Here is a 23,198-nt window from a genome sequence, read left to right on the forward strand (position 1 = left end):
CAGAATTTGTCTACGTTTCACGGTCGCACTGCTCCCTCCCCGTCCCCCCGACCCCATTTCAGGCTAGAAAATGGATGGAGGGCGCAGAGGAGGGGCGTCGAGGAGGCGGCGGCGGGGCCAGTTGCAGGGTCCTCCCTCCCCACCTGCCCACGCCGCGCCCCGTGCCCCTCCTCACCCATCTCGGGACCCCTTCCCCTCTCCCCGCTGCTCCCGGATCCTAGTCCCATCCGCTTCCACCCCAACCCGGGCCGCCAGCAGCGCCCACCTTCACACTGACCTGCAGCGCCCGGGCCGGGCCTGCGCCTCCTCTGGCTCGCCTAAGCCCGCTCGCCCCTCGCCCGCCGCCTGGGCAGCTCCGGGAGCTGGTTCCGCGCGGGCAACGCGAGCGGACGGCGCCGGGACCCGATTGCAGGGTGCCCGGCCAGTCACGTGAGCGCCACGTCACCGGAGCTCGGTCTCCCCCTGCACCCCGCCCGTCACCCCCATCCCAGAAGGACCGTACAGCTGAGGACTGTGGGGGGGCGGGGTGGTTGGAGAAGGAGGAGTTACCGACCGAGCAGGTCAGGGGAGGCTTCCTGACTGCAGGTGCTTTACCTGGCGCCTCTCAGGTCCTCGCTCAGCATCCCTCTGAGATGTCCATTATCCCCAGTTGTGACAGCTGATCACAGGGAGGGTACCCTACTTCTCCAAGAGCGCTCCACACGGAGCCCCACAGCCCGCTTTCAAGACCAGCTCCGCCTGACTCCAGAGCGCTGGTGGTGGTGTCCGCCAGGAAGCTGCGCTGCCTCCTTTAGTAGCAGCTATGTCCTGAGCCTCTGCTCTTCTCGGCCCACGTGTTCTCTCTTCCTGGCTGGTCTCTGTTCATTTCCCTCTAAACACAGATGATTCCCAAATCTACATATCCAGGTTATTCCCTCCCTTGAGTCTCAGACCTTCTTTGCCAACTGTCTATTGGACACCACCACCTGAATGTCCCTGAGGGACCTCAAAATCCATAACCCCAAACTGATTTTACCAACTTCCTTCTCACCTTCTCTGTTCACTTCTCTCCACACTGGAAACTTGCACTCCAACGTTTAACCTATTCTCATCTACAGAGAATGTCAGACAGCTAAAATGTTAAAAAAGAAAAAAAGGATGCATTAAAACATTTAAAATTATGGACCACAGATGAACAGATTCATCAAAATCCTTGGTTCACAGCTTACTCTTATCATTGACCCGTGTTGACCCTCTTTCCTTTCCTTCCATCCCTTCCCTTCCCTTTCCTCTTTCACAGTTGTGAAACCACGACCCAACTCAAAAACTAGAAAATTGATAATATTATAGTTGCTACAGTGTAGTGCCATATATTTGGTTTTGATGATATGACTATACGGTGTCTTGGTTTGGATCTCTTTAAGTTTATCCTGATTGGAATTAATGAACTTCTTGGATGCACAGATTATTGTCTCTCTTCTAATTTGAGTAATTTTCATCCATTATTTGTTCAAAAATTCTTTCCGCCCCTTTCTATCTCTCTTCTGCTTCTTGGATTCCCATCGTGAATATGTTAGTATGCTTGATGGTGTCTCATGGGTCTCTTAGGTTTTGTTCATTTTTGTTCATTCTTTTCACTTTCTGCTGCTCAGACTGAAGGATCTCAACTGACCTGTCCTCAAGTTAGCTTATTCATTCTTCTCCCTGCTCAAACATGCTGTTGAACCCCTCTACTGAGCTCTTCATTGTAGTTATTGTACTTTTAAGCTCCAGAAGTTCTGTTTAGTTTCTTTTCATAGTTTCATTCTCTTTATATTCTATCTCTCTACTGATATTCTATATCTTCTGAGGCATTCTTCTCATTTCCTTTAGTCCATTGTCCAGGGTTTCCTCTAGCTCTTTGAGCATATTTAAGACAATTCATCTAAATCTTTGCCTAGTTAGTCCAATACATGGACTTTCTCAGTCAGTTTCTAATAATTTTTTAAATTTCCTGTGAATGGAGCATACTTTCTCATTTCTTTATATACCTCATAATTTGTGTTGGAATCTGAGTGTTTTGAATATTAGCAAGTGTCAACTCTAGAAATCAGATTCCCCCACTTCACAGGATTTGTTGCTCTCTGTTGTGGGTTATTGTTTCCTTGTTTAGAGACTTTTAAAAAATACTTTTTTAAATTCTGCATTTTTGGTCATATTTGGCCACTGAAGTCTGTGTTTCATTAGCTCAGTGGTCAACTGGTGTTCGGACAGAGTTACTTTAAATGCCTACAGCCAACAAAAGAAAAAAGAAACTACTTTCCCAGTCTTTACAGATGAGCTCTGCGCTGGAGCACTTTTTAAATGCTTTACTTTCTGCTTGTGCAGAGCCTGAAGGCCAACTAAGGTGAATGCTTAGGGTCTTCTGTGGCCTTTTCTCAGCATGTGTTCAATCTCGGGCATGTACATAAGCTTCTTGATTCCCCAGTATATGTGAGTGTTTAAAAGTGCTTGTTTCGCCATGTATCTCTTTTCCCTAACGCTTCCTACCTAGGCTTCTCAGTCTGTCTCTTGCTTATCCCAAATGTTGTTCCTTGCCCCAGGCTGCTGTGGCCAATACCTATGACTTTAAATACTTTTGGCAAATGCCACCCAGGAAGCTACTGTTCCAGCTCCAGTCCTGGGAATGCTCTCAGTCTACTGTGACAAAGGGAAATTTTGTGCTTGTCCTTGAGGCCGCCACCAGACAGATCAAGATCAAACACAATTCTATGAGAATAGGATCCAAATTCCTCCTCCTGTCACTAGCAATCTTAACCAGGATAGTGGGCTGCCATCCACAAACTACTGCCAATTTGGGGCATGGATGATGGTAAACAGGCAGTTTAAAATTTCTTGCCACAAAGCAGGAGCTTCTTTCTGCACCAAATTTCCCCCAGTTGTAATTTTTTTGACTAGATTCCAGAGTTCTGCAAAAGTTGATTCTGATAGTTTTTACCAGCTTATTAATTGCTTTTGGGGGCCAGGGGATGAAGTCCTGGAGTTCCATACCCTGCCACTTTCAGTAATGTTACTTTTCTTTCTATTTCTATTTGTCAAGTTTGGTAGTTTGTGTCTTTATGTGAATTTGTCCATTTCATCTATCTGGTCTTATTTGTTGTCATACAGTTGTTCATAGTATTATCCTATAATCCTTTTTAAACCCATAGAATTGAGAGTGATGTCCACTGTTTCATTCCTGATTTCGTTAATTTGAATCCTCATCCTTTTTCCCTTGGCAGTCTACTTATAGGTTTGTAGGTTTTTTAAAAAAATATATTTTTAAAGAAGCTGCTTTTCATTTTAATAATGTTCTCCATTGTTTTTCTATTCTCTATTTCATTTATATCCACTCTAATTGTCTGATTTCTTTGGGTTTAAGCTGCTTTTCTTTTTCTAGTGTTTTAAGGTAGACATTTAAATGATTGATTTCAGATTTTCATCTCTCTTTATATAAGAATTTAAAGCTATAAATTTCCCTCTAAGCACTGTTTAACTACATCCCATATGTTTTGGTATGTTGTGTTTTTGTTTTTATTCATCTCAAAGTACTTTATAATTTCTCTTATGATTTCTTCTGATTAAGTGGAGGTATACTGTTTAATTTCTATGTATTTGTAGCTTTTCCAGATTTCCTTATGTTGTTGATTACTAATTTAATTCCATTATGATCAGAGAATATTCTTTGTATGATTTCCATCCTTTTAAGTTTATATAGGATTTTATTATGGCCTAGTATATATATGCTCCATGGGTGCTTGACAAGAATGTATATTCTGATGGTGCTTGGAGTATTCTGTAGGTGTCTGTTATTCTAGTTGGTTTGTAGTTTTATTCAATTGTCCTATTTCTTTGTTGATATTCTTTCTACTTGTTCCATCAAATTTTGATATTGTCTTTTTTAAGTCTGCAGTTGTTATCATCAAAGTGTCTGTTTTTTCCTTTTACTCTGTCAGTTTTTGCTTTAAGTATTTTGATGTTCATATATGTTCATTTTTTTATCTTCCTTATGGATTGATCTTGTTATCATTATAAACACCTTTCTTGTTCTCCAGTAACATTTTTTGTATTAAAGTCTATTTTATCTGCTATTAAAAATAGCCACTCCTTTTTTGTTACCCTTTGCATGGTATATATTTTTCTGTCTTTTCACCTTCATTCTATTTCTTTCTTTGAACCTAAAATGTTTTTCTTCTAGATAGTGTATAATTGGATAATGCTTTTTTTTCCCTTTCTGCTAAATTTTTCCCTTCGAATGGAGCATTTAATCAATTTGCATTTAATATAAACATGGATAAGGTAGGATTTATATCTGCCATTTTATTATCTGTTTTTATATGTCTTCTGCCTTTTTTGTTCCTCTGTTTCTCCACTATTGATTCTTTTTTAAAGATAGAAAAATATCTTTGTGCCATTTTAGTTATCTTGATGCTTCTTTAACAATATTTAAAAAAATATTTTCTTAGTGGTTACCCTAGGGATTAAAATTAATATCTTAGATTAAAACAATCTACTTTTGTCAACTCTAACTTAATTTCAATGGTATAAAAAAGTTTGTTCTGATATACCTGCATTCCCTCCTTCCTCCTTTGTGGTATTATTGTCATGGAAGCCACATCTTTAGCCATCATAAGCCCATGAACACTGTTTTATAATTATCCTATTTAAATCAAATAGGAGAGGAAAGAGTTATAAACAAATATACATATACTGTCTATTAATTTTCTATTGCTGCTGTAACAAAGTACAACAAATTTACTGGCTTAAAACAACAGAAATTTATTCTCTTATAATTCTGGAGTTCATAAATTTGAAATAATTTCATGGGGTTTAACCAAGGTATCAGCAGAGCTATACTGCCTCTGGAGGCTTTAGGAGAGGATCCATTTTCTTGCCTTTTTCCAGCTTCTAGGGCTGTATTCCTTGACTGTGTCCCCTTCCTCCATCGCCAAAGCCAGTAGCATAGCATCTTCAAATGTCTCCCAGCTTCCATCATCACATCACTTTTTTCCTCTTCTGCTTAAAATTTCCTTCTGTCTCTCTCTTATAAGAACCCTTGTGATTGCATTTAGGGTCCACCCAGATAATCCAAATAATCTCTGCATCTCAAGATCCTTAACTTAATCACAAATGTAAAGTCCCTTTTTGCCATATAGGGTAACATTCATAGGTTACAGAGTTTGGACATGCATATATTTTGGGAGGCCATTATTTGGCCTACCACTCTGTCTTTTATATTTACCTAGTTAGTTACCTTGCCAGTGCTCTTCATTTCTTCATGTGGACTCAAGTTACCATCTAGTGTCCTTTCATTTCAACCTGAAGGATTCTGTTTAGTATTTCTTATAGAACAGTACTAAATATTTTAAAATTCTCTCAGTATTTGTTATCTGGGAAAGTCTTAATTAATCCTTAATTTTAAAGGAGAGTTTTCTGGTTAAGGAATTTTGGTTGACAGTCATTTTGTTTCCACATTCTGAAAACGATGTGTCACTGTCTTCTGATCACCATGATTTCTGATTAGAAGTCAGTTATAGATTAGTGTTTTTCATCATATTTGATCTTCGAATGTATTTTCCTGACATTTTCTCTTTCTCATCTCTGTTTGGTATTCTCATTATGTCTATGTTGGTATGCTTGATGGTGTCTCAAGGTTCTCTGTGTCTGTATACTTTTCTTCATTTTTTATTTATTTTTTGTTTCTCAGACTCAAAAATCTCTATTCGCCTGGCTTCAATATCACTGACTGTTTCATCAGCCAGTCCACCAATGAGGTGCTCTAGTGAATTTCTCATTCCAGTTACTTTCTATTCAATGGGGGGAAAACTGCCTTTTCAACAAATAGTGCTGGGAAAACTGGATATCCACATGCAAATTAATGAAGTTGGACCCTTACTTTACACCGTTTATAAAAATTAACTCAAAATGGATCAAAGATCTCAACATAAGAACTAAAACTTTGAACACCAAGGAAGAAAAAGGTGGGAAAAACTTCATGTCATTGAATATGGCAATTATTTATTGAATATGGCACCCAAAGCACAAACAAAATAGTTAGATAATTGGTGCTGTTGACCTAAAACAATAAAACAGCCAGTTTTTAACTTTTTAAATATTTATTTATTTATTTTTTAGGTTGCACCGGGTCTTAGTTGCAGCATGTGGGATCTTCATTGTGGCATGCGGGATCTTTAGTTGTGGTGTGTGGGCTTCTTACTTGTGGCATGTGAACTCTTAGTTGCAGCATGCATGCGGGATCTAGTTCCCTGACCAGGGATCGAACCTTGGTCCCCTGCATTGGGATCATGGAGTCTTACCCACCGGACCACCAGAGAAGTCCCAAAACAGCCAGTTATTTTACCAACAGAATAGATTTATTCAGGAATAGCAAAGAATTGCAATTCGGGACATGTAAGCTATGGCAAACCACAGGCAAAGTCTGGAGAACAGAGGAGAGGAATGCTCTTTAATAGAGTAGAAGGGGGAGTTGGGAGGAGCTGTTATATACAAAGAGTCCTTTGGAGGAAATTGAGAGTTCAAAGTGTAGTGGCTTTTCACTGGCTGAGCTGTGACAATCTCTCATTGGCTGAGCTGTACCAGGCAAGGAGATATTCTTCCTTCTTCCTGCTGGGTAGTAAAGTAGTAACCTTCTTCCTATTGGGGATGTAAAGTTACTTCTCTTTCTGTTGGGTCTGCAATTGACTTTGAGTGGTAGGGCATGAGAGCTTTCCGTTCTGGCTCCCTGAGTCCATTTTAAAAGAGGTTTTTGTTTATTAGTTTTCATATTTTCACACTTTTGATCAAAATTTTTCTCTGAAAGCATTACTGATCAAGAGTCAGGTTTTACTAGATTCAGTGGCCTTTTGTCCTTCAATGCCAGGAAGACCTTTCTGGGTGTCGTGTCCCATGTCAGAGGGAAAGTGAACATATTGGAAACCTATTGAGGTCACATTCGAATAACAAGGAGGGGTTAGAAGGAGATCTCTCAGGCATTTCCCATTTAAAGTATGTATCTTAGAACAGTGAATACAGCAATAGCACACTCAAAACTAAAAAAAATAAACAAGAGCTTTGAGAAGACACTGTGCAGGAATAAACATGAAGCAGTGGCTGATGAACTTTTCAGAAAAATAACAAAACTTCAAAGGACAGAGCATGGAACCAAAGAGGTTTATTCTCATGCCTTAAGATGTAATGGGATTTACCTTGCTAGGTTTTGACCTGCTTGGGACCCATCACCCCTTTCTTTCTTTTTTTTTTTTTTTTTAATGGTGCTTCTTGCATGTGATGTTTCTTTTTTATTTATACATTTATTTATTTTATTTATTTATTTTTGGCTGTGTTGGGTCTTCGTTGCTGCACATGGGCTTTCTCTAGTTGCGTGAGCAGGGGCTACTCTTCATTGTGGTGCACGGGCTTCTCATTGCAGTGACTTCTCTTGTTGCAGAGCACAGGCTCTAGGCGCACGTGCTTCAGCAGTTGTGGCTCGTGGGCTCTAGAGCGCAGGCTCAGTAGTTGTGGCACACGGGCTTAGTTGCTCCGCGGCATGTGGGATCTTCCAGGACCAGGGATCGAACCCGTGTCCCCTGCATTTGCAGGTAGATTCTTAACCATTGTGCCACCAAGGAAGTCCCCCATCACCCCTTTCTAATCTCCTATTTCTCCCTTTGGAATGAGAATGTCTATCCTATACCTGTTCCACATTGTATTTTGGAAGCACATAAATTTTTCAGTTTCACAGGTTCACAGATGGAGAGTAATCTTGCCTCAGGATGAATCACACCTAGAATCCCACCCATATCTCATTTAGATACTATTTAGATGAGATTTTGGGGACCAGGGGTGGAATACTATGGACTGAATGTTTGTGTCCTTCCCAAATTCATATATTGAAGCCCTAATCCCCAATATGATGGCATTTGGAGATGGGGCCTTTGGGAGCTAATTAGATTTAGATGAGATCACAGAGGTGAAGCCTTTATGATGGGATCATTGTCCATATAAGAAGAGGAAGAGACCAGAGCTCTCTCTCTCTCCACCATGTAAGGATACAGCAAGAAATCAGCCATTTGCAAACCAGGAAGAGAGCTCTCACTAGACACTGAATCTGCCAAAACCTTGATCTTGGACATCCCAGCCTCCAGAACCGTGAGAAATAAGTATTTATTGTTTAATTTACCCAGTCTATATTATTTTGTTATAGCAGCAGAACTGAGACAATTTGAATTAATCAAAATTAAATAATTTGTGCATCAAGGAACACGATCAAGAGAGTGAATAAGCAACATACAGGATTGGGAAATATTTGCAAATCATATATCTGATAAAGGGTTAATATCGAGACTATATAAAGGACTCGTACAACTCAACAACAACAAAAAGAACCCAACTAATAATTGGACAAAGAACTTGAATAGGCATTTCTTCAAAGAAGATATATGAGTGGCCAAAGTATGTAAAAAGATGCTCAACATTAGAGAAATGCTAACCCAGACCACAGTGAGATATGACTTCACATCCATTAGGATGCTACTATAAAAAGAAACTCAGAAAATAATGTGTTGGTGAGGATATGGAGAAATTGGAACAGTTGTACACTGCTGGTGGAAATGTAAATTGGTGCAGCTATTGTGGGAAACTGTCATTTCCTTTAAAAAAATCCATATAATTACCATATATTCCAGCAATTCCACTTCTGGGTATATACTCAAAAAATAATTGAGGGCAGAGGTTTAAACAGATATCTGTACTCCCATGTTCATAGCAGCATTATTCACAATAGTCAAAAGGGAGAAGCAACACAGTTGTTCATTGAGAAATGAATGGATAAATAATATGTGGTATATACATTCAATAGAACATGATTCAGCCTTAAAAAGGAATGAAATTCTGCTACATGCTATAATACGGGTGAAGCTGGAAAACATTATGCTAAGTTAAATAAGCCAGACACAAAAAGACAAATACTGTATGATTCCACTTATGTAAATTCCCTAGAATAGTCATATTCATATAGACAGAAAGTAGAATAGTGGTTACCAGGAGCTGTGGGGAAGGGAATAATGGAAAGTTATTGTTTAATGGGTACAGAGTTTCAGTTTGGAATGATGAAAAATTTCTGTAAATGAATAGTGGTGATGCTTCCACAAAAGTGTGAATGTACTTTAATGCCCTTGAATTGTACACTTATAAATGGTTAAAAGGTAATTTTTATATTATGTATATTTTTCCACAATAAAAAATCTAGAAACTTGGACCGTTTTAAAGAGAACAATAAAGTGGTATTTAGTACATTCACAGTGTTGTGCAACCACCATCTCTGTTTAGTTCCAAAGCATTTCCATCACCCCAAAGTAAAACTCCTTATTCACTAAGCAGTTTCCCTCCTTTACCCTCTCCCCCCAGTCCCTGGCAGCCATCAATCTGTGTTATAACTTGTATTGGTCTTCTTCTAGGTCTTCCATAACAAAATACACAGATTAGATGACTTTAACAACAGAAATTTAATTTCTCACAGTTCTGGCGGTTGGAACTCCAAGATCAAGTTGTCAGCGGGTTTGCTTTCTCCAGATCTCATTATACCCTCATTTGGCCTTTTTCTCCTCCTCTTCTTACAAGCATACTAGGCATATTTGATTGTGGCCCCACCCTATATCCTCATTTAACCTTACTTACCTCCTTAAAGACCCCATCTCCAAATATAGCTACACTGGAGGTTAGAGCTTTAACTTATGAATTTATGGGACACAGTTCAGTACCTAACATTTAACCCTCTGTCTCCCCAATATTCATGTCCTTCTCATATTAAAAAAAAAACAAACAACTTCATCCAATCCCAACAGGCCCCAAGCATTAACCCATTCTAGCATCAACTCCAAGTTCGGTCTCATCTAAATATCATTTAAATCATGTCTGGATGAGACTTGAGGTATAATTCATTCCTAGGCAAAACTCCTCTCCAGTTGTGAGCCTGTGAAATTAAGAAATTACATGTTTCCAAATTCAGTGGTGAAATAGGCATAAAATAGACATTCTTTTTCCAAAGGGAGAAATCATGAAGATTTCCCCCTATGTTTCCTTCTAAGAGTTTTACAGTTTCACCTCCTACATTAGGTTTCTGATCCATTTTGAAATAATTTTTGTATATGGTGTAATGTAAGGGTCCAACCTCATTCTTTTGCAGGTGGATATCCAGTTTTCCCAACACCATTTGTTGAAAAGACTGTCCTTTTCCCATTTTATGGTCTTGGCACCCTGTTGAAAATCATCTGACCATATCTGTGTGAGCTTTTTTCTGGATGTTTATTCTATTTCATTGGCCTATATGTCTGTCTTTATGCCAGTACCACACTATTTTGATTATTGTAGCTTTGATAGGGGTTACATTGCAATGAACGGATTCTCCAGTAGAGCTTCCAGTGGGAGCCTGGCCCTGCCCAGACATTGATTTCTGACTCCCAGTCTCCAGAACTGTGAGAGGATAAATTTCTGTTGTGTGTTTTTTTTTAAACAGCAGCCACAGGAAACCAATACCAATGGTGAGTGGCAGGCTCAGTGGCAAATGAGTATTTATCCCTATTTTCACCTTACCACCTTTTCCCTGAGACAAGCAGATAAACTCCCCTTTGTTAATGGATAAACCCAAAATGGCTAGGACAGACTCTTACAAGCAAGTTTTTTTTAAATTATTAATTAATTAATTTTATTTTTGGCTGCATTGAGTTTTCGTTGCTGCACGTGGGCTTTCTCTAGTTATGGTGAGCGGGGGGCTGCTCTTTGTTGCAGTGCACAGGCTCCTCATTGTGGTGCCTTCTCTTGTTGCAGAGCACGGGCTCTAGGCACGTGGGCTTCAGTAGTTGTGACACACAGGCTCAGTAGTTGTGGCTCGCGGGCTCTAGAGCACAGGCTCAGTAGTTGTGGTGCATGGGCTTAGTTGCTCCGTGGCATGTGGGATCTTCCCGGACCAGAGCTCGAACCCATGTCCCCTGCATTGGCAGGTGGATTCTTAGCCACTGTGCCAGCAGGGAAGTCCCTCAAGCAAGGTTTTAAATGTGCAAAAGGAATGTAATTTTTATTAATTTTATTGTTTATATTTTCCCCATATTGTAAAGAGAGTGAAAGGCATTACAAGTTCAGTTCATCTTATTACGACATACAGACCCTCCCCTTGAACTTTTATTTATAGTCTTGCTTTACAGAATATTTAATATTTTTACATAGTATATACCAATTGTTCCCCTTATAGTTTCATCTTTTCTTCTTTTTCTAATGTTCAGATAGGCAGGCCTTCTCTTCTCTGATCTTTTCCTTGGATTCAGATTAACATAGATCTATATTTTCTTTTAGTTATTTTATTGGTTTGTCCTCAATATACTTGGGATAAAAATATGTGCATGGGTAATTCTCAAACTCCAGTGTGCATCAGAATTGCCTGGGAGCCTGTTAACAATGCAGTTACCTGGGCACCATTATCAAAGTGTGGTTCTTGGGTGTGGGGCTAGGATTCTGTATTTTAAACAAGCTCCACATGTGATTCTGAAGCATTTGATAGGCTAGCAAACTTCGAGGAGCACTGACATTACTATCTTAAAAGGATCTCATGTGTTGATTTTGGGGTGTAATTCCTCCTCTGTGATGTGTCTTTCACAAGAAAAACATTCTAGATAAATGAATCCTTAGGCTCACACAGTCAATCAAGGATAGTGCAGAGAAAATAAACCAAAGATATTTTAGTGACAAATTATACCCAGTTGTTCTGAACTCTACATGTACATCAGAATCATTGTGGGTGCTTTTACAGTGTAATGATCCTTTGATCTCACTTCTAATGAGTCTGATTCAATAGGTTGGAATTGGGTCCTGAGCTCCACTTTAAAATCTGAGGTAATTCAAGCCTGCAGCCAAGGTTACAACCTATGCACTAAAGATAACAGCATAAAAATAAAACAGTTGTGTCTTTAAAAAGGGGATGGCCTAGTGGTAAAGTCTGATGTGTGTGTGTGTGTGTGTGTGTGTGTGTGTGTGTGTGTGTGTGTGTGTGTGTGTGTGTATAATGAGGAGGGGAGTGTCCAAACTTGAACTAAAGTTGGGGCCTCCACTTTAAGTCCAGAGATGTCTGATGAACTTGTAGGATGCAGTGGGTGTGGAGTAAAACCTAGTTTCCTGAATTTTTAACCAGTTCACAGGTGATTCTGATGCAGCTGGTCTTTATAACACACGTTGATAAACACTGACATATATTAAAATTACAACGTCCATGCGTTGAAACTGATGTATAATGCTTTCTCCGTTGTGTTCCTTTTTCAATTGCAAGCTACAGTCTGCAGAGAAAAGAAGTCACTTGCTCACAAATGATCAGAGGCAAACCTGGGCCCAGCTTGCAGGACTTTCAACTCAGTTATAATTACCTGCAGTGCCGTACAACTTACCAGACCTTGTGCTAGGCACTGAGGGTACCAGGACAAATGAGACAATATATTTACTGTAAGAAGGGCAGTCTAGTTAGGGAGCAGTGATGACTGGGTGGTGGAACATGTCCTAAAACAAGGGTCCATCTCCCGGACCCCCAGTCTCAGCCTGTTTCCCACTGATCTGTGATTACAGGTTTATTGAGCAGAGCAAAAATCAAAGTAAAGGAAGAGGGAAACTGCTCTGGATCCATGTAGGTTGGTGTGAGTAGAGACTACCAGGGACTCCTGCGGTGAGGGTGGTGTGGACCAGAACAGTCTTGGGGACATAAAGCCACCCCCACAACACCTGTGTATGCAAAGAGTGAAACCTGTAGCAGTGTCTATGCAGAAAATGGACTCCCAAGAAGACTGGGCCATATTCATGGGAGGATAGAAGAGATAGTTGAATTCTGAGCACACTATCATGAGTGTCACTCAGATTTATCTTGGGGAAGGGGGGTGAGGACAAAAGTCTGAGAAAAACCGCAAAGGGTTGTTTGGATCCCTAAGCAGCACTGGGGAAGTACCCACCCGAATTAAGTATAACTCTAAAGCAGGAAGGGGCATTCTCCACATTTCTGAATGGACAAACCGGGGATTCAGACCACTGAGGGCTGCAAAAAAATCAGTGGGTCTTTGTCACCTTTAAGACTCCAGCACATCAGCAGTGGTGGGGACCAGTGGAGGGAGGAAAACCTAGCAGAAGGGGAAGGAGTGCCTAGCAGTCATGGCATTATCCAGGGAAAGGAGACACAGCAGCATAGGTGTAGAAAGGTGTCTCCTACCTGGCAGTCAATTGGACTTGCTGGTAGGCCTACTCCTTTGGTCCTTACCTAAATATGAAGGACACCTAGAGGGCTGGGCCTTGCATGTGTCGACTGAGCCAGCCACAGAGTTCGGTCATTACCTCATTTGATTCCCACAGTAGCTCTATAAAGCATGTACTATCTTCATTTTATAGACGAATAGGCTGATTTTAAAGAAACATATCTGTAATAATTGCCAGGTTTGTGCTTCTAAATAAGAGATCCAGAGGTAATATAAGATTTATGTCTTTAAATTGTGCCTCAAGTATTTATTGTCTCCATTCCCTTTATAAGCTGATTGGTAAGTTATTTGCATCTTACATTTTTTTCTGACACATGTGTATTCATTTTGGAAAAATGAGGAAAAAACAGATAAAAAAATAAAGAAAATAAGAAAAAGACGCATTCTGATGTGTGTATATATATATATATATAAATAATATGCATGCTTTTAAATGAGATAGTATATCTACAGACTGCTTTCTAAACTGCTTTATTAGCTTTACAATATGTAATAGACATCTTTCCATGCAAGTTGATAAAATCTCCCCTGCTGACAGAAAAACTTACAGACTAAGTCAAAAGTGAAAATTAAATCTCTAATCAAAAAAATGACAGAACACGAAAGGTTCACAGTAAAGGGTACATCAAGAAAATGCAAGTTTGGGAAGCAGGGGGGGTTACGATTATTAACCTCAGCATTCAAGGCATAAGGCAAAATTCATCATGATGGTCGTGGTGAGGAGGATCTCCAATAAGAATGCGCAGACTGTACCTCAACTGAAGCTCCCTAATTTTCCTCCTTAGCTCTCTCATCTCCTCCATGAACCTTTCCATATCATCTGCATCTCCATCTATGATGTCAATGTTATTGACAAGCCTATTGGGCATATCCTCTCTAAAATCCTGGGCAGGTGGAGCCCATTCCCCTCTAATGTTTCCTCCAGGTTCTTGGCCTTCACCACCTCCCAAAGGGTGGGCTTCTTCATTCTGCACTGGAACCTGCTCCTCTCCTTTGCTTTCCTTGGGGACATTTTCCATCTTGAGATTTTTTTTCCTGTTTCTTCTTCCTAGTAGATAAAAGGATTGAATGTTTTGTAACAACAGGATTCAGAGCTCTGTGAGCAAAGGTTTTCCCACCTGAGAGACTTCGTGTGCCCTCTAAGGGGTGCCCCAGATCTAGCCCTGCCCCAAAGCCCACGATTTTCCCTGAAAATCATTCCCAGGTCCACTCCTGGCACAAAAACGTAGGACAGGTAGTGGGCTGGACCGTCGCTGAAAAACCAGGTCTTAGCCTCCCGGGATCTTGATATGCCCTCCAGGGGCACCCCAGAGCTTGCCCCTTTACTCCCTTCTTCCCTCACCAGCCACAGGCCCACAGTTTCTAAAGACTCGGCCAGGTTTCTCCTGCACTAAGGGGGGCAGGGAGGGCTGGGAGTCCCCCAAATTCTGTTCTGATCCCTGATACCCCTACACCAAAGGGTCCCAGGCACCTCCCATACCTGCAGGAATCAGAAGCAGTCTTCCTCTCGTAGCCTTGAAATCTGCTGCACCAACGGACCTAAAGACCTGCAGACAGAAATTCGACAATGGCCAGGACTGATCACTCGATTAAAGGACCAGTATCGGGGGACACCAGCTCCGTTGTTGGTTTAGGACTCTGCTAGAAATATGTTGCTGCCTTCTCTTTCTCCTCCATCCTGTCTCACAGCTTCTTTTCCCGCCCTGTGACGCGCTACCCTGCCTTCCAGAAGAAATCAAAGCTGATTATTTCCAAACCAGTTTCACCTCTTCTTTAGGCCCCTTATCTCCACTGTCTCGTCCTTCCCGTCATCTAATTACCATTTCTTGAACGCAAATGGACAACTTGCGGGGCGGGGGAGTCCGAAGAGCTTGCTGGGTGGCTACGTGGTTCACTTATAAAGAATTTCAATCTGGGTATCTGCCAGGACCTTTTGGGACCCCGTGGACTTTCTGGAGCTCACCCTCGGGCCACTGCCCACCATTTTATGCATCAAGATGGATGAAGGGCGAAGAGGTAACGTGGGCATTGCAAACCTGTCCCCGCTGCGGCGTCAGCGCTTTGTCAGGCTTACCCCAGGGTCCGCAGGCAGCGCCCACGCTTACACCGACCTGCAGGGACCAGAAACTGTTTCTCGTTCCCCGCCTATATCCCGAAGTCGGTAGCCCGCCCGATCGATTGCCTCCTCCACAGAAGGGACGTGCTTCCCAGACCTAATCCCTGTCCCTATCCTCTGCAGCAGCCGCCCCGGTCCCCGCCCCCTACCCCTCCCCGGAGTTCCCGCAGCCCACCATTTCCGGCTCCAAAATGGAAGGAGGGTGGAGAAGAAATACCGGGAACGGTGGCCTAGACCCGATGCAGAGTCCGCCATCCCCAACCCAGGGTCACCCGTTGCGCACCCCCTCCCGTCGCCCTGCAGGAATCAGGCCGTTTCCTCGCCATCTCCTTTTCTGGTCCTTCCCGTCCAGGCGTCGCCCGATCGCCCACCTCCTAGGAGATACCAACTGGTACCCATTCTTAACCCTTGGCCCCTCTTGATCTCCTCCCACCAAGCCCTCCATTTCTTGCACCAAACGTGTGGACATCGGGGAAGGGATAGAGAGAATCCAGTCCTGGACCCGCTCTGGTCTTTGCCCTGAGGCCCCCGCTCCCCTCCCCAGTCAGCGCCCTCCAACCTGCCAAGAATCTGGGTCAGCTTCTACGATTTCCTCCTTCCTGGGTACAGGTTCGCCCGTCTTCAAGGCAATAGCGAGCCGGCAAACAGCCACAAGCGACTAAGGACTGCAACTGGGAGGAGAGACTAATCCAAGGGCGGGCTCTAGGTCTCGTAAGGGCTACGTCACTGTGAGCTCAGATCCCCAATTATGGTTCGTACCTGCGGTGCTGCAGAGGGTTGTGGGCGGGGCCACCTCTCTCCTCATTCCCACCTTCCCCCCACCAATACCACTGGGTACTGCCCATCCGTTATTTATTTATCTATTTATTTGTTTGTTTGTTTATCTATTTATTTATTTTCCTATTTAGCATCCTCGACACCAAACGGGTCATAATATTTTGTCGTTTGTATTTGCCTTTGTCCTGATTTCTGCTGGAGCTTTTAAAGAATTGCGTCTTCCTCTTCTATAATATTAAATGCCCACTTCTTTCCCTTCCACTCACCAGCAAGTAAAGCCTAGAATTGACCCTATCAGTCTTGTTGGTTTTGTCCCAGGCTGGAACCGGGACGGGGGAGGGGGGTGCAAGGCTAGGGAGTCTGGAAAATAGGTAGGAGGTAACATTTCTTTTTTTTTAATGGTAAACTTACTGACACAGGATATTTAATATTTTATTTATTTATTTATTTTTATATTTATTTTTGGCTATGTTGAGTCTTCGTTTCTGTGCCAGGGCTTTAGTTGCGGCAAGCGGGGGCCACTCTTCATCGCGGTGCACGGGCCTCTTCACTATCGCGGCATCTCTTGCTGTGGAGCACAGGCTCCAGATGCGCAGGCTCAGTAGTTGTGGCTCACGGGCCTAGTTCCTCTGCGGCATGTGGGATCTTCCCAGACCAGGGCTCGAACCCGTGTCCCCTGCATTAGCAGGCAGATTCTCAACCACTGTGCCACCAGGGAAGCACCCAGAGGTAACATTTTTAAAAACACTTTCACTCTACTTATTTCCCTTTCTGTTTATTTACTTTTTGAAGGGGTGGGTGATTGTTTTTGTTCTGTTCCCCATCAGCATGCATTCATTTTTGGGTTGTTATAATTAGACAATACAATTATTTTCAGTTGAAAACCGATTCAAGTTGCAAAAACTTGGCAACATGTTTCTGCTGTTGAATCATCCTATAAATATAGACCCTCCAGACTGCACCCTCACCCCCTTTTAAGGACTTTGAAATATAAACCTATGCTGCTGGTTTCCCTTATGAAGGGCCTCTGTGCAGTCCTTTTATGAGATGAGGCAGTGAGTCTAATGGAGTCTTGATGGTGGATTTTCAGATTTTGAGAACCTGTGACAAATTTATCATCTCCTCTAAATTATATTTAAATTATATTAGTACAACTTCACTTTACAAAAAGACTCTAGCATAGCTTCTAAAATAGAGCAACACTGAGGTCTTCCAACAATTCAGAACAGTAATTTGGGAAAGTTATGCTGACAGGTAGAAAGTATTGTGAAGCTATAATATTAAAACAATATTATACCAGAATAAATATAGGACAAATGAAGCAGAAGAGAAAGCCAATTTTCAAACCCAAATATGGAGAAATATTAGTAATCTGATTGAAATATTTTGAATCAGTGGGGAAAGGTTAGTTTACTGAAGAAATGGTGCTGGGATAATTGGTTAACTATTGGGAAAATAACGAAGTGTGTTATTCCTGTTATACACTTAAACACAGACACTAAATATTTAGATAAAAAGACATAAATCATTGAAATAGTATATAAGAAATGTTATTTTGTATATAATTTTAGGATGAAAATGCTTTTTTAAAAATATAGCACCAGAGACAGACATAGCCAAAAGACAATTGGTCCAATCCTGCTGGGGACCCTCTAAGTCTAAGGAACCATGTACAATGCTCCTCAGAATTATCCCAATAAAAGATGGGAAACTGGAGCATTTATCCACAGATGTGGGTCCTTTATTGGTGGATGTTACCCTAGGAATGTTAAAATCTCTGGCACATCTAGGTTGTCCTAAGCCTGGGCTGAGCAAGCTCCCAAGGTGCCAGAAAAAGCCCTCAGTAAAATTTAGAAATAAGATAAAGTGGAAGGACAATATCGTTTTTATCCCTGCCTCAAGAATTATACTATTCACATTTTACTCTAAATCAGCCCAAATATTTACCTTCAAAATAAAGATAATACACACACATCCATTCCCATGTTTATGGATATTGGGCTGTCTGTAGTTTTCATTGTGAGACACAATGTTGATTGAACGTCTTTGTACGTAAATTTTTGATAATAATATGAAGGTATTAAATTCCTAGAATGGTCATTGCTGTACATGACTATGGATGCTTTTAACTGGCATAGAAATTGGCCTTGAAAAATATTGTCCCAATTTGGCACCTATAATGTATGAGCATTCCTGTTTGCTTATGTGTTCACCAACACTGGTTTATTATATTTTTTAATTTTTGTTTTATTTTATATTTTGTTTCATTTTGTCTTATTTCATTTATTCTTTAAAAAAGTGTTGTCATAGTCATCAGGTAATGTTTTCTAAACCTGCCAGATCACAGCAGACACCTGAGATTAAGATTCCCAGACTATTCTCTGAAGATTCTAGTTCAGTAGATTGGGGCCAGGCCTGAGAACTTGCATTTAGGTTTTTTGCACAATTCTTAATATTAGGTACGGTTGGGAATCCATGTCATAGGAAAAAAAAACAAAATGAAACAAACCTAAAAGCTCCCATTGTTACCATTATGAAATAGCCTCAAAATTACAGAATCATTTTGAAAATAGCACAAAGAACCCCCACGTGTCCTTCACCGTATTCCCCAGTTTTAACATTTTGCTACATTTGCGTTATCATTCTCTCTTCATGTAGAAGGACATATTATTTTCTGAACCATTTGAGTCAGCTGAAGATCGAATGGTCATTTAAAAATATTTACTTCAGTTCATTCCATATAAAATTTTCTTAAAGATGAGCCTATGTTTTGGTCTTTGGAGATTTCTTATATAAGATATATATATATATATATATATATATATACACATAAACTTGTATAAAGATAAATATTTTAGTGTATAATCTTACTAAATGTTCTCTACTCAGTATTATACATAATTTATTCATGCATCTATTTTAATGGAATAATGTACCATAAGCTGGTCTGCTACTTGCTTATTTGTTTGCTTAAAAATATTTTCAGGTTAGTAACAATTTTACTACTCTCCCTGTTTTTAATGTCTCAAAACTGTTCAAATTATCATAATTTATTTAACCAATCCCCAATTGACTCATATGGGTATTATTTCCATATATTTACAGTAATCAATACTGTTTCAATAAATGTGTATATGCAGATTGCCCTCCAAAAAGATTGTTCACACCCTCACCAACACAGGTTGTAACCAATCATACTAATTTATGAAATATTGGAATCATATAAAACTAGATTGAGAGAATATAGCATACATCCATACTTTTATAATATATATAGTTTGAAAATATATATAATAAATACATACATGTGGATATATATAAACACATACATAGTTATTTTATGTACTTTAAATGTGTGTGTATATATACATACACACATATATATGCATACATATATGTGTATATATACATACACACATATATATGCATACACACGCAACCTACTTTTCTTACACAACCTACTTTTTCTTAGAAATCATGTTTTTGAGATTCATCTATGTTGATATATATATAGATGTAGGTACTTTATTTTTACAGCAGTATAGTATTCCGTTGTATAATTGTATTGTAATTCATTTTTTGTTTTCCTGTTGATGCACATTTAAATTTTTTCCCTATTTTTTTCTAATATAGCCATAGTTTCAGTGAACATCCTTGTGTATGGCTCCTTTGTACTTCTTCATTTGAACAGCAAAATTTTGTTTTTGTTGCATTTATTTGTTTTTAGTTTTTAGGGTTGTTGTTGCTGTTAAGCCTCATCTGCCAGGATTTTCCAAATCTGCCCCTTTTGGGATGTCATCCTAGATATGGAAATAACACCTAGATACACAGGTTCTTCCTCTGGAGGTTCTGATTTAGTAGGTCTCGGATGGGACATGAGAGTGTATTTTCAGAAGTACCCCAGGTAATTTATAAGATCAGGCAAGTCTGGAAAACACTTTGATGGGTTTTAAAAATTATCCCATTAATTTGCTGATTTATTTTCTTTAATTCTTAGTGTAGTTCAACTTCTATTTTTAAATATCTTTATTATCCTTAATGGTTGGGTTTTTAAAAGTAGAGTAATACAGATATGAATAATGTAGAAAGTGCATGTGTTTGCTATATAGTCTTTCAGAAGTTTTATTTTGTATGTATTTATGTATAGGAATACTTTCTTAGCTCAAGCAAGGATGAAATATTACTTAAAATTGTTCTTTAATATTTAGGATGTTACATAGCTTCTAAATAGAGTAACACTTAAAAACAGATTTTTAGGTTGAAGGGAAAAGTTTCAAACTGAATACATTTCCCTAAGATTTCTGTACAAGCAAACAATCTATTTTGGTAAACCCTGAAATTGGTTAAGACACACACAAACACACACACACGTCCCTCATTGATCTGTAATTTCCGTTTCTTCTACTTTTTTTTTTTTAATTTTGGGTTTATTTATTTATTTATGGCTGTGTTGGGTCTTCGTTTCTGTGCGAGGGCCCTCTCCAGTTGCGGCAAGTGGGGGCCGCTCTTCATCGCGGTGCGCGGGCCTCTCATTATCGCGGCCTCTCTTGTTGCGGAGCACAAGCTCCAGACGCGCAGGCTCGGCAATTGTGGCTCATGGGCCTAGCCTCTCCGTGGCATGTGGGATCTTCCCAGACCAGGGCTCGAACCCATGTCCCCTGCATTGGCAGGCAGATTCTCAACCACTGCGCCACCAGGGAAGCCCCGTTTCTTCTACTTTTATTTCAGTCTCTGTTATTTTTAAATTGTTTAATTTTAATGATTGAATTGTTTTTCAAAAATAAAACCATCCACTTTGGTGTATATTATTGGAAATCGTTTTCTATGCATATACTTATATAAAGGAAAATGTTATTAAATCAGGGAAGAATTATATAAATGTGAGCTTCTCCCTTAAGAAAGGTACAGAACTATGCTTAACAGCAAGATGAAAGTTTGAAGAAAAATAGTTTTAAAGTCACTACATTTTTCCCCATTTACTCAGCACAAGAAACTATTGTTCACCGCTCAACTAGGTTTTTTTTTAATGATTACAATTTTTTTTCTAATGCTAAAAGTTGTAAAAATTTCATGGTCATAAAAGATTATTTGTTCTTTTGTTACTTCAAAAGCTTTAAAAAATTTTGAAACATTGTAATACAGCATGAGTCATACAGCAAAGATTAGTGGGAAAAGTACTGTTTAAAAAATTCTATTGGCTAATGTAAAACATCTCTTTGTTAAGCTTAGTAAGATTTTGTTAAAGAAAGCTTTGTACCCAAATGCTATTAAAACTCAGTTTTTCTTGATAATATTAATAAGAATGGTTTAAAATAAATCTCCCTTCTGTAGTAGAAATAAAGGAGATTCTAATGGCTTTCCCAATCTTAAACACATTACAAAAGTTGTTTTCTTTATTAAAATATGTTACTAAAATAACACAATATATATGCACATATTTTAGTTGAACCATGTATAGTTTTCTGAGACTTTAAAAAAAAACTTAACAGTATATTTGGACATATTTCCATGTCTTCTATTGCTGTGTAACAAATCACCATAAACTTAGAGGCATATACAACAAAATTCATCTCACAGTTTCCATAGGTCAGAAATCAGGCACAACAAGGCTGGGTTCCCTGCTCAGAGAATCACAAGGCTGAAGTTGGCTTGCTGTGTCCTCATCTGGTGACAAACCTACGGAAAAATCTGCTTTTAAACACATTCTTGTTATTGTCAGAATTCAGTTCCTGGGGGATGTAGGACTGAAGTCTCAGTTTTCTTACTAGCTGTCAACCAGGGACTGCTCTCAGCAACTGCAGATTGCTCTCACATCTTACCATGTGGTTCTCTCAATCACAGCAAGAGAGAACTGCCCTTACTTCAAATCCCTTTCACACTTAGAATTGCTCTGACTTCCACTTCTGCTTAGAGCTGGAGAAAATTGTCTACTTTTAAATGGTTCATGTGATTAAGTCCAATCCACCTAGATAATCTTAACCTTTTAAAGTCAACTCATTTGGGACTTTAATTACATGTGCAAAATTGAATTGCAGAAGTGCCTTGATTAGCATGTGATAGAATAACCAGGGGTCTGGAATCTTGTGGGGGTATCTTAGAATTATCTCTACCACACTACCAAAACCATTTTTCTTTTTAAATTGAGATACAATATATCTAACATAAAATTCAACATTTTAACCATTTGAAAGTGTACAATTCAGTGGCATTTAGTACATTGACAGTGTTTTGCAACCATCACCCCTATCTAGTTGCATAAATTTTTTCATCACCCCAAAAGAAAATCCCATATCTATTAAGCAATCATTCCCTATTACTCCCTCCCCACAACCTCTGGCAACCACAAATCTGCATTCTGTCTCTGTGGGTTTTCCTATTCTTGATATTTCATATAAATGGAATCATGCAATATATCACCTTTTGTTTCTGGTTTCTTTCACTTAACATGACGTTTTCAAAGTTCACCCATGTAGTTTTACTACTTCATTCCTTATTATGGCTGAGTAATATTATATTGCATGGATATGCCACATTGTCTTCATTAATGCAGCAGCTGATGGACATTTGGGTTATTTCCATCTAATGGCTATCATGAATAGTGCTGCTATGAAAATTTGTATACAAATTCTTGTTTGAACACCTGTTTTCAAGTTTTTTTCTGTATACATCTAGGAAGGTATTGCTGGGTCATAGGGTAATTCCATGTTGAAGATTTTGTCGACTGATTTCTAGTCACTATTTATTTCTAATAAATCTTTATTATTTCCTTCTTTCTGCTAGTTTTGGGTTTAGTGTGCCCCTCCTTTTAATGTACATGTTTACAGCTGTACATTTCCCTCAGCACTGCTTTAGCTGCATCCCATAAGTTTGGTATATTGTGTTTTTGTTTTCATTCTTAAAATATTTTCTAATTACCCTTGTGATTTCTTCTTTGACCCATTGGTTATTTATAAGTGCTTTTTAAAATGTCCTCATATTTGTAAATTTTCCAGTTTTCCTCTGTTACTGATTTCTAGTTTCATCCATTGTTG

General features: G+C 39.6%; 1 protein-coding gene across 1 annotated transcript; it reads right to left on the reverse strand.

The window, feature by feature from the left end:
- Positions 1–13,837: 13,837 nt before the first annotated feature.
- On the reverse strand, positions 13,838–16,073 carry BEX5 (brain expressed X-linked 5). The gene is made up of 3 exons (XM_068533537.1): positions 15,950–16,073; positions 14,755–14,821; positions 13,838–14,322 (listed from the first exon to the last, which is right to left on the reverse strand). Exon 3 carries the CDS (start codon positions 14,291–14,293, stop codon positions 13,955–13,957), a length of 339 nt encoding a protein of 112 aa, XP_068389638.1. The 5' UTR covers positions 14,294–14,322; positions 14,755–14,821; positions 15,950–16,073; the 3' UTR covers positions 13,838–13,954.
- Between the last annotated feature and the right edge of the window lie 7,125 nt (positions 16,074–23,198).

Source organism: Eschrichtius robustus, chromosome X (assembly GCF_028021215.1).
Source record: "Eschrichtius robustus isolate mEscRob2 chromosome X, mEscRob2.pri, whole genome shotgun sequence".
Classification (NCBI taxonomy): Eukaryota; Metazoa; Chordata; class Mammalia; order Artiodactyla; family Eschrichtiidae; genus Eschrichtius; species Eschrichtius robustus.